The 16,148-nt window shown below is 66.0% G+C and overlaps 1 protein-coding gene across 1 annotated transcript; it reads right to left on the minus strand.

Annotated features, from left to right (window-relative positions):
• Positions 1-15,336, minus strand: NCKAP1L (NCK associated protein 1 like). The gene is made up of 31 exons (XM_054002269.1): positions 15,200-15,336; positions 14,633-14,743; positions 14,138-14,230; positions 13,588-13,644; positions 13,360-13,502; positions 12,890-12,980; positions 12,675-12,812; positions 11,886-11,934; positions 11,099-11,253; positions 10,669-10,739; positions 10,165-10,261; positions 9,654-9,763; positions 8,764-8,896; positions 8,603-8,684; positions 8,202-8,260; positions 7,628-7,773; positions 6,954-7,086; positions 6,750-6,869; positions 5,788-5,927; positions 5,454-5,585; positions 5,160-5,378; positions 4,692-4,822; positions 4,516-4,613; positions 4,026-4,113; positions 3,028-3,110; positions 2,641-2,721; positions 2,463-2,556; positions 2,261-2,377; positions 1,463-1,572; positions 1,133-1,222; positions 1-674 (listed from the first exon to the last, which is right to left on the minus strand). The coding sequence occupies exons 1-31, from the start codon at positions 15,299-15,301 to the stop codon at positions 552-554; spliced, it is 3,396 nt and encodes a 1,131-aa protein (XP_053858244.1). The 5' UTR covers positions 15,302-15,336; the 3' UTR covers positions 1-551.
• Between the last annotated feature and the right edge of the window lie 812 nt (positions 15,337-16,148).

A 16,148-nucleotide genomic window follows, 5' to 3' on the forward strand; every position in this document is an offset into this window, starting at 1 on the left:
AGGATTTTAGTGACTGCGGTGACAGCGGGGGGACACCTGGGGACACCTGGGCATATTTGGGGACATTTGGGGACATTTGGGGACACGGTGGTGGCAGCCAGAGGTGGGGGGCGTGAGGGGACAGTTTGGGGGGCGCAGGGGATGGGGTGGGGCATTTGGGGAGGGAAGGGGGGGGACAGGAGTTGGGGTCGGGGGGCCTGGGGGAGGTGGGTTAAGGAATTTGGGGAGGGGCACGGGGGTCCTTGGGGGGAAAGGGATGGGGAATTTGGGGATCCTGGGGGGGACAGGGAGGGGGATTTGGGGTCGGGGGGACACGGAGGTCCTGGGGGGACAGTGTTTGGGATTTTGGGGTCGGGGGTCCTGGGGGTGCGAGTTGGGGAATTTGGGGAGGGGCACGGGGGTCCCGCGGAGGTCTCAGGGTGGAACACGGGGGGGTCCCGGCACGGCACAGGGGGTCTGGGGGGTCGCGTTCAGTGCGGGGGGGGTCCCGAGGGGTGCAGTCAGTGCGGGGGGGATCCCGGTGCGGTCCGGGGGGCTCCGGGGGGTCCCGGTCAGTGCGGGGGGGTCCTGCCGGGGGGGTCCCGGCACACCTGGCGGAAGGCGTTGCGCAGCAGCACATATGGGAAGCAGCTCTCCAGCATGTCCAGCGTCAGGAAGGACGATTCAGCCACGATCTTTTTTTTTGGGGGGTGGGGGTGGCAGCCATCAGCACCCCCCCTTTCTCCCTGCCGACCCCCCCCCCCACTCCTGCCGATCCCCCCGCGGCTCTCCCGGCCCGGCTCTGATTGAAATATTTGAAATATTTGAAAGAAATATTTGAAATATTTGAAATAAATATTTACATTTCAATTGCTTCGAGCCGTGCCGGGATGACAATCCCGGGGGCGGGCGGGGGGCATGACACCCCCCCCCACCCCCCCGGCTGTGTCCAAGGGGGGTCTGGGGGAGGGTGAGACCCCTCTGGACAAGGCCAGAGCCGCTGGAGAACACTCGGGGACATCCCTGAGCCCACCCGCGGGGACAGCGGGACACGCCCGGGGTGCCCCCAGGTACCCCCCCAGCTGTCTCCAGCTGTCCCCAGGTGCCCCCAGGTGCCCCCAGGTGCCCCCCAGGTGCCCCCAGGTGCCCTCACCATGTGCAGCAGCAGCATGATCGAGTCCTGGTTCCGCGCCCGCGCCTTGTCCGGCTCCTGGGCCAGCTGCAGGAGGCTGCCGGACGCCAGCTGGGGACAGGGACAGCGACAGGGACAGGGACAGTGGGGACACGGGCAGGGTCAGGGACACGGACAGCCACCGTCAGGGACAGCAGGGACAGTGGGGACACTGGGGACAGTGGGGACAGGGCCAGCCGGGAGGGGACAGGGCCAGTGGGGACAATGGGGACAAGGCCAGCCGGGAGGGGACAGGGACACTGGGGACAGGGCCAGCCGGGAGGGGACAGGGCCAGGCCAGGCCGGGCTCACCAGCAGGAACTCCTGCAGGTGCGTCTCGATGTTCTTGCTGTGCACGGTGAAGAGCGCGGCCGAGAGCTGCACGATGGCCTTGGCCAGGCAGTGCACGTTGTTGTGGTGGCCTGGGGACACCGTGGGGACACCGCAGGGACAGGAGTCAATAAAGGTGTGACGTAGGAGGACTGGGGATTCGGGAAGGTTGGGGACATGGGAAGGGGTTGGGGACACGGAAAGGTTTGAGGAGAAAGGAGGGTGTTGGGGACACAGGAGGGTTGGGGACAACCCAGTCTCCACTGTGCCACCTGCCTTGGTGGCAGTCCCGGTGTCCTCCCCCGTGCCACCAAACCCTCTGCTGTGACAATGGGACAGTGAGAACTGCCAGCATGGGGACGTGGGGACACAGTGACACACACAGGGACACAGGGGCACGGGGACACAGTGACAGGGGACACAGTGACACAGTGACACAGGGACACAGGGCCAGCCCTCACCATCCAGCTCAGGGCTGTAGAGGGGACAGGGGACACAGTGGCACAGGGACATGGGGCCAGCCTTCCCCATCCAGCTTGGGGCTGTAGAGGGGACAGGGGACACAGTGACAGGGGACATGGGACACAGTGACAGGGGGCACGGGGACACAGTGACAGGGGACACAGGGACACAGGGACACAGTGACACGGGGACACAGTGACACAGTGACAGGGGACACAGTGACAGGGGACACAGGGACACAGTGACACGGGGACACGAGGACACAGTGACACAGTGACAGGGGACACAGGGACACAGTGACACGGGGCCAGCCCTCACCGTCCAGCTCGGGGCTGTAGAGGGACGCGGGGTCAGCGGCCAGCAGGGGCAGGGACACGGCCACGAACACCAGCAGCAGGCAGGACACCTTGTAATCCTCCTCGGGGGACGAGCCCTCTGCAGGGGCAGGGGACAGCGCGGTGACAGCGCCACCCGGGTGACAGCGCCACCACCCCGCAGCGCCCCCAGAGCCCCCCCGCACCTGTCCTGTTGCTGGCCAGGGCGGTTACCAGCGCCGGGTCCACCTCGCACGGGATCCCCGCGGCCGAGGCCAGCTCGAAGATGCTCAGGGTGTCCTGGGGACACGGGGGGACAGGGGGACACGCGGTGTCACGTGGTGCCACCCCCACCACCCCCCCACCCCGTGTCCCTGTCCCCACCTGGATGTCGGTGTCGGGGGTCACCACGTCCACCAGGCACTCGATGGGGCCCATCAGGAAGGGGCAGTGCTGGGAGAACACCTGGGGGGGTCCGGGGCGTCACGGGGGTCCTGTGTCCCCAGATGGGGGTCCCAGAGGGGTCCTGTGTCCCCAAATGGGGGATGGGTCCCCAAATAGGGGTCCCAGGGGGGTCTTGTGTCCCCAAATAGAGGTCCTGTGTCCCTAAACAGGGGGGTCCTGTGTCCCCAAATGGGGGGGGTCCTGTGTCCCCAAATGGGGGTCCCAGAGGGGTCCTGTGTCCCTAAATGGGGGGGCTGGGGGTCTCAGGGGGCTCCCAGGGGTCCCAGTGTCTGGGGGTGCCCCGGGTTGGGTTCGGGGGGGTCCCACCTCCCTGAGGCCCTGCTGGGCCATGGCACGGAAGCTCAGGATCTCCCCGATGATGGTCATGCGCTTCAGGACGTTCTCGGCCGCTGCGGGGACACGCGAGGGACAGTGTGGTGACACGTGTGACACCCTTGTGTGAGTGACACCCCCATGTGTGTGACACCCCTGTGTATGTGTGTGACACCCCTGTGTGGGTGACACCCCCTGTGCGTGTGTGTGACACCCCCATGTGTGTGACACCCCTGTGTGTGTGGGTGACACCCTTGTGTGGGTGACACCCCCTGTGCGTGTGTGTGACACCTCCATGCGTGTGACACCCCTGTGTATGTGTGTGACACCCCTGTGTGTGTGACACCCCATGCGTATGACACCCCCTGTATGTGTGTGTGACACCCCCGTGTGTGTGACACCCCCGTGTGTGTGACACCCCCATGCATGTGACACCCCCTGTGTGTGTGTGTGACACCCCTGTGTGTGTGACACCCCTGTGTGTGTGTGTGACACCCCTGTGTGTGTGTGTGACACCCCCATGTGTGTGACACCCCCTGTATGTGTGTGTGACACCCCCGTGTGGGTGACACCCCCTGCGTGTGACACCCCCTGTATGTGTGTGTGACACCCCCTGTGTGTGTGTGTGACACCCCCGTGTGTGTGACACCCCCATGTGTGTGACACCCCCATGCGTATGACACCCCCTGTGTGTGTGTGTGACACCCCTGTGTGTGTGACACCCCTGTGTGTGTGTGTGACACCCCCTGTGTGTGTGACACCCCCTGTGTGTGTGTGTGACACCCCCGTGTGTGTGACACCCCCGTGTGTGTGACACCCCCATGCATGTGACACCCCCTGTGTGTGTGTGTGACACCCCTGTGTGTGTGACACCCCTGTGTGTGTGTGTGACACTCCCTGTGTGTGTGTGTGACACCCCCATGTGTGTGACACCCCCTGTATGTGTGTGTGACACCCCCGTGTGGGTGACACCCCCTGCGTGTGACACTCACAGCTTAGGCGGGGCAGCAGCGCCGGCCTCTGCTCGACCCTGCAGCAGCGCAGCTGCACCAGCGTGTCCATGTTCTCAGCCACCAGCTTCTGTGGGGACATGGGGACACTAGAGGACACTGGGGGACACTGGGGGACACAGCGGGACCTGGCACCTCCAACCCTCCTGCTGAGCCCAAGGGATGGGCAGGGACGGGGTTGGGGTGGCACCAGGGTGGCCCTGCCTGCCCTATCATGGTGCCACCAGCATCAGCCCTTGTCCCCTGTCCTCTGTCCCCTGTCCCCTGTCCCCAGCCCCTGTCCTGTGTCTCCTGTCCCCTGCCCCAGGCCCTTTCCCCCCTCCCCAGTGCTCTGAGCCTTGTCCCAGCCCCTGTCCCCTGTCCCTGTCCCTGTCCCAGCCCCTGTCTTGTGTCCCCTGTCCCAGCCCTTGTCCTGTGTCCCCTCTCCCTGTCCCAGCCCTGTCCTGTGTCCCCTGCCCCAGCCCCGCAGTACCTTCAGCTCGGTCACCTGGGACCCCACGTGCCACATCAGGTTCTCACTCAGGAACCGCATCCCGTAGGGCCCGATGAGCTCGGCCAGCGCCCGCATCTCTGCGGTGCGGGAGGGGACAGGGTGGGGACCCGGGGGGGACAGGGGGTGACAGCCCCCCCCGAGCCCCCCAAACCCACCTGAGATGTCGGAGAACTCAGCGGCGCTGAACGGGGGCTGCTCCTCGCGGGGCACCGTGGTGAAGGCCTGGAGGGCAGGGGACAGGAGCACGGCGCCGGTGCTGGCCTGGCGCAGCAGGGCCTCCAGGTACCTGTGGGGACGTGGCACGGTCACCCATGGCAGTGGCACCCATGGCAGTGGCACCCTTGGCAGTGCCACCCTCAGCAGTGGCACCCATGGCAGTGGCACCCATGGCACTGTCACCATGACCCCACAGCACCATCACCCTGCTGCCACCCCCACCCCCACGCCCATGTCCCTGCTGCCACCACCCCATCCCCGTGTCCCCAGCCCCTTTAGGTGACCCTGACCACCCCGTCCCCATGTCCCCCACCATGGGTGACCCTGACCACCCTATCGCCATGTCCCCCACCATGGGTGACCCTGACCACCCCATCCCCGTGTCCCCTCCCCGTGGTGGCACTGACCAGTCCGTGTAGATGGCGGTCAGCGTGGGCTGCCCGCTGGCGTCGCGGGGGTGGCTCTGCTGCAGCAGCACGGCGCGCAGCAGCCGCCCCGTGTCCAGGGCCACCAACTGTCCCAGCCGCTGCACCAGCCCCATGTAGGCCACCAGCCCAGCCAGCACCTCCGAGGGCCGGGCCACCTCCTGCGTGGCCTGGCTGTAGCCGGCCATGGCCACAATGGCCCTGCGGGGACACGGGGGCGGTGAGGGATGCGCCGCGTCGTCCCCTCGGCCCCGCGCGTCCCCGGCGTGTCCCCACCTGGTCAGGCGCATCTCCAGGTGGCTGCTCAGGTACTCGGCCGGTGTCACCGTGTGCCCGAAGACGGTGAAGTTGGGGACGTGGTTGAGGCTCAGGGACAGCTCGGACAGGGTCAGGTGCAGCTTGTCCATGCTGGGGGGCAATCGCAGTGGGGACAATCCGTGTCCAGTGGGGACAATCACACCGTGTCCCCACTCCACACCCAAGCTCTGGTAGCTTCAGGTGAGCTCCTGAAGCCCCCAAAGGCCACCAAGCCCCCAGAGGTTCTGGAGACCACTGAAGTCCCCAGAACCGTGACCCCGTGGGGACAATCCCTCCCCTGGGTGACGCTCACTTGGTGGTCAGGGTCCGGTCCCGCCGCTGGCTCTCTGTCCCCGGTTTGTCCCTTTGGGGGTCCCCCTTGCGGGGCAGCTGCTTCGGGGTTTTCTTGACGCGGGCTCTGCTGATGGTGGCCGCACAGTGCTTGGGCAGCAGCTGCGGGGCGGGGACAGGGTCATGGGGACATAGGGACGGGGTCGTGAGGACATGGGGACACCCCAAACGGGGCCACCATGACCACAGGACACCGTCCCCCAGGGCTGGGTCAAGGGACGCCCTGCCAGGTTTGGTCCCTATGGAGGAACTTCCCCATCCCAAGGGTTTGGTGGGGACAGGGGGATGAGGGCAAAGAGAGGCCACGGAGACCCCAGTGGCCACAGAGACCCCAGAGGTTCTGGAGACCCCAAAGGCCACAGAGATCCTCAAGTTGATAGAGACCTCAAGGTGGTGGAGACCCCAAAAGCCAAGGGGATCTTGAAGATGTGAAGACCCCAAAGGCCACTGAACCCCCAAAGATGCTGGAGCCCCCAAAGGTCCTGAAGGTCCCAAAGGCCACCAAGCCTACAGAGGCCCCAGAGACCCCAAAGGCCACCAAGACCCCAAAGGTCCTGATATCCCCAAAGGTCCTGGAGACTCCAAAGGCCACCAAGACCCCAAAGGTCCTGAAACCCCCAAAGGTCCTGGAGCCCCCAAAGGTCCTGAAGGTCCCAAAGGCCACCAAGCCTACAGAGGCCCCAGAGACCCCAAAGGCCACCAAGACCCCAAAGGTCCTGAAATCCCCAAAGGTCCTGGAGACCCCAAAGGCCACCGAGTCCCCAAAGGCCCCAGAGACCCAAAAGGCCACCAAGACCCCAAAAGTCCTGAAGGCCCCAAGTATCACCAATCCCTCCAAAAGTCGCAGATCCCCCAGACTCCCCCAAGCCCCCCAAAGGTCCCAGAGCCCCCAAAAGTCCCAGACCCCCCCAGACCCCCCCAGACCTGCTGGCTCAGGTTGTGCTGCTCGGCGCAGGCGTCCAGGACGCAGGTGCTGCCCACCCGCGCCAGCTCCTCCAGGAACTTGTGGCAGAGCCCCAGCGCCGCCTCCTCCAGCTGGGGGTACTGGGAGGAGACACCGGGACCCCTCAGAGCCAGGGACGGGGCCGGGGAGCCCCCCAGACCCCCACCCCCCAGGGTGTCACCCACCTCCTCGGGGCACATGGGGTGCGGGCAGCGCGAGAAGTGGGCGCAGAGCAGGGGGAAGGCGATGGCGAAGCGCAGCATGGACGGCTCGTCCAGTGTCGCCGAGAACATCCGCTCCAGGGAACGCGCGTGGAAACTGCGGCCAGACAGCGGGGTCAGGGTGTGGGGCCAGGGGTATGGGGTCAGGGACAGCGGGGTCAGGGACAGCGGGGTCAGGGTGTGGGGTCAGGGACAGCAGGGTCGGGGTGTGGGGTCAGGGGTGTGGGGTCAGGGACAGTGGGGTCAGGGACAGTGGGGTCAGGGACAGCGGGGTCAGGGGTGTGGGGTCAGGGACAGCAGGGTCAGGGACAGTGGGGTCAGGGACAGCGGGGTCAGGGTGTGGGGTGATGGGGAAAGGGGTATGGGGTGGGGAATGGGGAATGGGGTGGGGAAAGGGGCAGGGAGAGGGGGGATGGGGTGGGGGTGAGGGGGGAAAGGAGTAGGGATGGAGGGGGTGAGGGGGAAAGGGGTGGGAAAAGCAGTGTGGGATGGGAAAAGGGCAGAAAAATGGGATATGGGGTGGGAAAAGGGTGGGAAAGGGGGTGCAGGGATGGAGAAGGGGGTACAGGAGTGGGAAAAGGGGGTGCAGGGGTGGAAAGGGGGTGCAGGGGTGGGAAAAGGGGGTGTCAGGGGCTCACCAGAGGTGGGACAGGTCGGAGGTCTCGTCCAGCAGCTCCTCGGGCCGGTCCAGCAGGCGCGTGTGGAACACCACCAGGCTCATGGCACGGCCCACGTCCCCGTGCGAGCACAGCGGCAGCGGCGCCTTGGCCACGCTGGTGTACACCTGGGGACAGGGACGGGGACGGGGACAGCGGGACAGGGGGACAGGGGGACAGGGTCAGAGGACATGGGGACATTGTTAGGGGACATGGGGACATGGGGACATGGGGATATGGGGACAGCAGGACAGGGACGGGGACAGGAGACATGGTTAGGGGACATGGGGACAAGGGACATGGGGACAGCAGGACAGGGGGATATGGTATGGGGACATGGTTAGGGGACAGGGGGACAGCAGTGGGGACAGCTGTGGGGACAGCAGGACAGGGTCAGGGGACAGGGGGACAGGGACAGTGGGGACATGGGGACAGCAATGGGGACCAGGACAGGGTCAGGGGTCAAGGATGGGGACAGCAGGGACAGGGGCAGGGACAGGACAGGGACGGGGACAGGGACAGGACAGGGACATGGGGACAGGGACAGTGCCACCACCTGGAGCCGGAACCAGTCCAGGCGCAGCGCGGTGAAGTCAAACTGCTCCTGGTCATCGACTGCGGGGACACGGGGACAGCGCTGGGGGCGGCAGTGCCACCACAGGGGACCCCTCTGGAGCCACCACCCTTCGGGGTGCCCGGGATTGTCCCGGAGCTCCCGGGACAGCGGGGACACGGAGCTAGGGTGGCACCGGCGACACGTGAGGGGACATTTGGGCCGGGAGGGGACAATCCGGGCTGAGATGGGACAATCCGGGCAGGGAGGGGACATTTCAGACTGGGAGGTGGCAATCCGAGCTGGGAGGGGACATCCCGAGCTGGGAGGGGACAATCCGAGCTGGGAGGGGACATCCCGAGCTGGGAGGGGACAATCCGGGCTGGGAGGTGACGAACCCGCACCTTCCTTGGCCGAGAGAGCCGAGAGGGAGCTGACGAAGGACGAGAGGATCACGGACTCCTCCTCGGGACACACCGAGAGGTTCTGCGGGGACAGGGCGGCCTCAGGGGACAGCGACAGCCCGGAGGGGGCTCAGGGGACAGGGCCACGCCCCCCGGGGTACCTGGATGACGTCGCTGAGCACGAGGGCGTCGAAGCGGGCCAGGAAGTGCCGGTGGTAGCGGCGCAGGAGCCGCAGGTGCCGCCGCACCAGCGCCCGCAGCTGCTCCAGCAGGAACAGCAGCTCCGCGATGCGGCTGCGCCGGGGGACACGGTCAGAGACCCCCCCCGGGATACAGCTGTGACCCCCCCGGATCACCCCGAAACTCCTGAACCCCACCCAGTGCCCCCCCGAATTATCCCGAAATTCCTGAACCCCCCCCCAGTGCTCCCCGGATCACCCCGAAACTCCTGAGCCCACCCCAGTGTCCCCCCGAATCCCTGAAACCCCCTCAGTGTCCCCCCGAAATTCCTGAACCCCCCCAAACTCCTGAGCCCCTTCCCAGTGTCCCCCCCCGATCACCCCGAAACTCCTGAGCCCACCCCAGTGTCCCCCCGAATCCCTGAAACTCCTCCCAGTGTCCCCCCGAAATTCCTGAGCCCCACCCAGTGCCCCCCTGAATCACCCCAAAATTCCTGAACCCCCCCAAAACTCCTGAGCCCCTGCCCAGTGTCCCCCCTGATCACCCCGAAACTCCTGAACCCCCCAGAGCCCCACAAGGACGCCCCTGAACCCCCCCCAGTGCCCCTCGAATCACCCAAAAATTCCTGAACCCCCCAAAATTCCTGAGCCTCCCCCAGTGCCCCCCGAACACCCCCAAAAAGCTCCTGAGCCCACCCAAACCCTGCGAGTGCCCCCCCGTCCCCTCCTGTCCCCTCCCTGTCCCCTCTGTCCCCTCCTGTCCCCTCCTGTCCCCTCTGTCCCCTCCTGTCCCCCTGCCCCCCATGTCCCCTCCTGTCCCCCATGTCCCCTCCTGTCCCCTCCTGTCCCCTCCTGTCCCCTCCTGTTCCCACCTGTCGCTGAAGTCCTCGGGGCTCTTGCTCTTGGTCACGTGCTCGGCATGTCGCGACAGCCAGCTCACCTCGTCGCGACACAGCGACAGCGCCACGAACACCAGCAGGGCCTGGGGGGGACGGGGACTGACAGGGGGTCGAGACCCCCCAAAATCTCCCCCAAACTTCCCCAGAATCCCCCCAAATCTCCCAAAATTCCCCCCAAATGCCCCCAAAATCTCCCCAAAGCTCCCCAAAATTCTCTCAAATGTCCCCAAAATCTCCCCCAAAATCTCCCAAATCCCCCAAAATCTTTCAAATCCCCTCTAAACTCCCCCAAATCTCCAAAATCCTCCCCCAAATCTCCCCAAATCCCCCCAAAATCTTCCCGAACCCCCCCAAATCCCCCAAAATCCCCCCTAAACCCCCCCCAAATCCCCCAAAATCTCCCCAAATTCTCCTCAAATCTCCCCAAACCCCCCAAAATTTCCCAAATTGCCCCCCGCAGCCCCGAACCCCCCCGAACGCCCACCTTGGGTCCCAGCAGCCCGGGCTGATCCTCCAGCAGCGCCGCCAGCTCCCGCACGGCCCCGCGCAGGAAGGAGCGGCGGCCGCGGTGCAGCGCCGGGCTGGGGGGGCACGGGGGGTTTGGGGGGGCCCTGGGGGCCGCGGGGGTCGGGGGGGGTCGAGGGGACAGGAGGGGACGGGGGGGAGGGGGCAGAACCCCCCGCAGGATCCAGGGGTGACCCCATGGGGATGGGGGAGGGTTGAGGGGATTTGGGGGGGTCAGGATGGGGGGACAAGGGGTGGTCATGGCCAGGGTCACCCAAGGGACCCCCCCCGTGCACCCCAAGCCCCCCGAGACCCCCCGGGCACCCCCAGGGGACAGCGGGTGTGGCAAAGGCGGGGGGGGCGGTGCAGGACAAAATGAGACAGAGACCCCCCCCGGGGACCCCCCCCGGTTTTGGGGTGCTCTGGGACCTCGCAGCCCCCCAAATTCCCAGGACCCCCCCAAACCCCCGGGACCCCCCCGGACCTGTGAGCCGCCGCGTGCTCCCGGCACTCCTTGACGTCGGCCACGCGCTTTCCGAAGCTGGCGAGGGACACCTGGCACCGGGCACCGCCCTGCGCGACCCCCGGGCACCCCCGGGCGCCCCCCCAGCCCCCAGCCCCAGCCTGGCACCCCCCAGAGTCCCCAGCGAAGCCCCCAGCCCCTGGCACCCCCCGGTGTGTCCATTGTCACCCCCCCCCTCGGTGTCCTCATTGTCACCCCCCGGTGTCCCCACCGTCACCCCCCTCCCCGGACAGTGCCACCCCCGGTGTGCCCATTGTCACGCCCCCCCGCCCCCGGTGTCCCCATTGTCACCCTCCCCCCCCGGCAGTGCCACCCCCGGTGTCCCCACTGTCACCCCCCGATGTCCCCACTGTCACTCCCCGGCAGTGCCACCCCCGGTGTCCCCGCTCACCCCCTTCTGTCCCCCCAGCAGCTCCTCGGTGACCTTGTGCACCGCGATGGCCTCGTCGCGCACCAGGGTGACAACGAGGGACCCGCGCAGGGCCTGGCGCCACAGCTCCTGGCACGGGGGGGCAGCCAGGGCCCCCGGGCACACCAGGAACCCCACTGGGGGCACCGCGTCAGGGACCCCAAAACGGGTACCAGGGACCCCGAAATGGGCACCAGGGACCCCAAAACGGGCACCAGGGACCCCAAAATCGGCACCAGGGACCCCGAAAGAGGCACCAGGGACCCCGAAATGGGGACAGCCCCCCATCAGGGACCCCAAAACGGGGACATCCCCCCATCAAGGACACCAGGGACCCCAAAATGGGGACATCCCCCCACCCATTAGGGACCCCAAAATGGGGACATCCCCCAATCAAGGACACCAGAGACCTCAAAATGGGCACCAGGGGTGGGGGCACCGCAGCAGGGACCCCGAAATGGGACACCCTGCACCAGAGACCTCGAAATGGGGACATTCCCCCCATCCGGGACCCCAAAATGGGACACACCCCCGTCAGGGACACCAGAGACCACAAAATGGGCACCAGGGACCCCAAAACAGGACACACCCCCATCAGGGACACCAGGGACCCCAAAATGGGCACCAGGGACCCCAAAACGGGACATCCCCCTGTCAGGGACCCCAAAATGGGGACACCTCCCCCCATCAGGGACCCCAAAATGGGTGCCAGAAGTTGGGGACACTGTCCGGGAGGGGTTGGGGACACCTGGGCGGTGCCAGCACTCACAGATGATCCAGCGCTCCATCACCTCCAGGGACAGGTACTCACAGGCCATCTGGGGACAGCAGTGCCACCACGCCACTGTCCCCTGACCCCCCCAGGGCCTGAGTCCCCGTGTCACCATCCCCAGCCTGCTGTGACCCCCCCAGAGCCCGTGGCACAGCGTCCCTGTGGCAGTGTCCCTGTGTCCCATGTCCCATACCATGTCCCCATGTCCCCATCCCCGTGCCACTCACACTGTCACTCATGGCCAGGCTCAGCATTTCCCCATGTCCCCTGCATGTCCCCATGTCCCCATGCCCTGTCCCAGTGCCACTCACGCTGTCACTCGTGGCCGGGCTCAGCATGTCCCCTGCATGTCCCCATGTCCCCATGCCCTCTCTCCGTGTCCCCATGCATGTCCCCGTGTCACTCACGCTGTCTCTCGTGGCCGGGCTCAGCATGTCCCCAGGTCCCCATGCCCTGTCCCCATGTCCCCTGCATCTCCCCGTGTCCCCATGCCCTGTCCCCGTGTCACTCACACTGTCACTCGTGGCCGGGTTCAGCATGTCCCCATGTCCCCATGTCCCCTGCATCTCCCCGTGTCCCCATGCCCTGTCCCCGTGTCACTCACACTGTCACTCGTGGCCGGGTTCAGCATGTCCCCATGTCCCCATGTCCCCTGCATGTCCCCGTGTCCCCATGCATGTCCCCGTGCCACTCACGCTGTCACTCGTGGCCGGGCTCAGCATGTCCCCATGTCCCCATGTCCCCTGCATGTCCCCGTATCCCCATGCATGTCCCCGTGCCACTCACGCTGTCACTCGTGGCCGGGCTCAGCATGTCCCCCGCGGGTCCCAGCAGGCTCAGCAGCTGCTCCTGCCGCCACAACTCCGCGTCCCGGCAGCGCCGCGCAAACGGGGCCCGCAGGGACAGCAGCGCGCTGCTCACGGCCTGGGGACAGCCAGCGCTGGGGACACCGGCCCGGCCACCCGCGGTGGCCCTGCTGGGCACCGGGACCCCCGACCCACCTTGGTGTGGGGCCCGAACTCCTCGGGCAGCTTCTTCAGGGGGTGCTCGTACTCCAGCACCATCTGCGCCAGGCGGGCGAAGCCGGGCTCGCTGTGGGGACATGGCGTTGGGGACACGTTGGGGACATGCTGGGGACAGCCCCGGGGCTGGTTCCAGTGTTGGGGACACGTTGGGGACAGCCCTGGGGCTGGTTCCGGCATTGGAGACACACTGGGGACATGTTGGGGACACGTTGGGGACATGCTGGGGACAGCCCTGGGGCTGGTTCCAGCACTGAGGACAGCCCCGGGGCTGACCCCATCATTTGGGACACACTGGGGACACCCCCAGGACAAACCAAGCCTTGGGGACACAATGGGGACACCCCCAGGCAGCGCCAGCACGGGTACAACCCCACAAACACAGCATTGAGGACAGCCCCGCTGGGGACACAGCCCTGGGGACAGCCTGGGGACAGCGGGGGTGGCACCTGGCGCCGTGGCACATCTCGTGCGCGCAGTGGTAGAGCCCCAGCAGCAGGCGCCGCTCCTCGGTGCGCGCCAGCAGCAGCACCAGCGACACGTAGGTGACAACCAGGTCCAGGTAGCCCTTGGTGAGGTCGTGGTTGATGTGCTGGCGGGGAGGGGACAGCGTGAGGGCGCGGCGACAGCGGGGGGACACGGCACGGCGCGGTGGCAGCCGCGGGGGTGGCACTCACGATGTCGAAGAAGCACTGGCTGGCGTCGATGGTGTTGAGCAGCTCGTACACGTGGTCCTGGGGACGAGGGGACAGCGCCGCGTGTCACCGCCGGGTCACCGCCGTGTCACCGGCTCTGAGGGACACTGCCTATCCCCTGTGTCCTCCTGTACCCTTTGTCACCGGCTCTGAGGGACACTGCCTATCCCCTGTGTCCCCCATGTCCCCCGTGTTGTCGGCTCTGAGTGACCCCCCCTATCCCCCTTATCCCCAGAGTCCCCCGTGTCCCCCATGCCCTCTGACCCCCCTGGCCCCGGTGTCCCCCTGTCCCTCGGTCCCCCGTGTCCCCCCTGTCCCCCGTGTCCCCTCATCCCCCTTGTCCCCAGAGTCCCCAGTGTCCCCCGTGTCCCCTGTCCCTATTGCCCCCTCTGCCCCCCATGTCTCCCCCATCCCCCCTGTCCCTGATGTCCCCCCTGTCCCCAGTATCTCCCTGTCCCCTTTGTCCCCTCTGTCCCCCTGTCCCCTCTGTCCCCCGTGTCCCCCCTGTCCCTGGTGTCCCCTCCCGGCTCACCCGGAACTCCAGCACATCCAGGAAGGTTTGGTAGAACGGTGCCAGCACCCGCACGATGTCCCCTCTGTCCCTGTGCACCGGGCCCAGCTGCTGCTGCAGGGGACACGGGGACAGCGCCGTGGGTGGCACAGGGGGACAGCAGGGAGGGGTGAGAAAAGGGGACACCCAGGGTGAGGTGACAAAGGGGACACACAGAGATGGGTGACAGAGGGGACACGCAGGGTGGGGTGGCACATCCCACAGGGGGTGGGGAGATAGGGGTGGGGACAGTGGGGATGTGGGGACAGTAGGGACAGTGGGGACATGGGGACACTGGGGACGCGGGGACAGTGGGGACAGTGGGGACATGGGGACAGCAGGGACACAGGGAGGGGGACACGGGGACAGTGGGGACATGGGGACATGGGAAAGTGGGGACTCAAGGGTGGGGAGGGGACAGTGGGGACACAGGGACACGGGGGTGGGGACAGTGGGGACACGGGGACAGCGGCTCACGGTGCTGCTCCGCACGTCCAGGTGCGGGAATTTCTTCTGGATGAACTTGGCCGAGGCCTCCATGGCCTTGTCCCCGAGGAAGGGCGGCCGCGTGCGGGGGTCCGAGCACGTCTGGGGGACCCCCGCGTCAGAACCCCCCGAAATGAGCCCAAAATCCCCCCTGGGGGCTGGGACACCCCAAAAAAAAACCCAAAACTGAGACCCCCCCACCCTCAGATCCCCCCCAAACCCCTCCCGGGGCTGGGACACCTCAAAAACCCCACCCTACCCCAACCCTCCCCAGGCTGGGACCCCCAGATTCCCACTTAAGGCTGGGAGCCCCCAAAACCCTCCCAAAACTGAGGCCTCCCCCTCCTCAGATCGCCCCAAAATCCCCCCAAAATTCCCCCTGACCAGGGTCCCCCCCAAACCCCCCTAAAACCCTTCCTGGACTCTCCCCCCTCCCCAGATCCCCAAATCCCCCCATCCCTCTCTTCCCCCGGTCCCCTCGGCTGCTGCCCATGGGCCGGGGGGGTGTTGGGGACCCCCGGGTGTCCCCAGGGTGTTCCCCCAGGACCCTCCCCAGACCTTTTTGAGGTTGTAGACGCGCACGAGGACCCCCCGGCCGCGCTCGTTGAGCAGCATCAGCTTCTCAGCCAGTTTGTCCCCGTACACCGAGGGCAGAGACATGGCGGTGGCACCTTGGTGGCACCTCGGTGGCACCCCCAGAGTCCCCAAAAGGCCCCAAACCCCAACTTCCCCTTCCTGGGCTGGGCCCGGCAGCGCTGGGGCCACTGGGGCCACGTGACGGCGCTGCCACCACCCCGTGACACTGCAGGGGACAGCAGGCCCTAAATCGGGGTCTGGGCCCTAAATCGGGGTCATTGCCCCGTACAGAACCAATTCAGGTCCGTGGAACCCAAATTCACTCCTATTTGCCCCCATTTTGGGTCCCATTTGTCCCCAAACTGGTCTCATTTATCCCCAGTAAGGGCACCCCAATCTGGGCCCTTTTACCCAAATCTGGGCTCTTTTACCCCAATCTTGGCCCATTTACCCCAATCTGGGCCCATTCACCCCAATCTGGGCCTGTTTACACTAATCTGGGCCCTTTTACCCCAATCAGGGCCAATTTTACCCCAATCTTCTCCAGTTTTACCCCAGTCAGGGCCTGTTTATCCCAATCTGGGCCCGTTTACCCCAATCTGGGCCAATTTACCCCAGTCTTGTCAATTTTACCCCAATTTGTGCCCATTTACCCCAATCAGGGCTGATTTTACCCCAATCAGGGCCCGTTTTGCCCCAGTTTGGGCCCACATGGCCTAAACTGGGCCAATAAAACCCCAATTTGGGTCTGTTTGACCCCAATCAGGGCCTGTTTGACCCCAATCTGGGCCCATTCACCCCAAATTTTCCCCTGTTGCCATCGATGCTTTAATTCTTTACTCATAAAATTTTTTAGTTAACCAAAACAATCCTTTCCATCCCAAAATCCAAGGACACCGTAACAGCCTCAACCCCAAAAATTGTCAACAAC

The sequence above is a fragment of the Vidua macroura genome, chromosome 38 (genome assembly GCF_024509145.1).
Source record: "Vidua macroura isolate BioBank_ID:100142 chromosome 38, ASM2450914v1, whole genome shotgun sequence".
Lineage (NCBI taxonomy): Eukaryota > Metazoa > Chordata > Aves > Passeriformes > Viduidae > Vidua > Vidua macroura.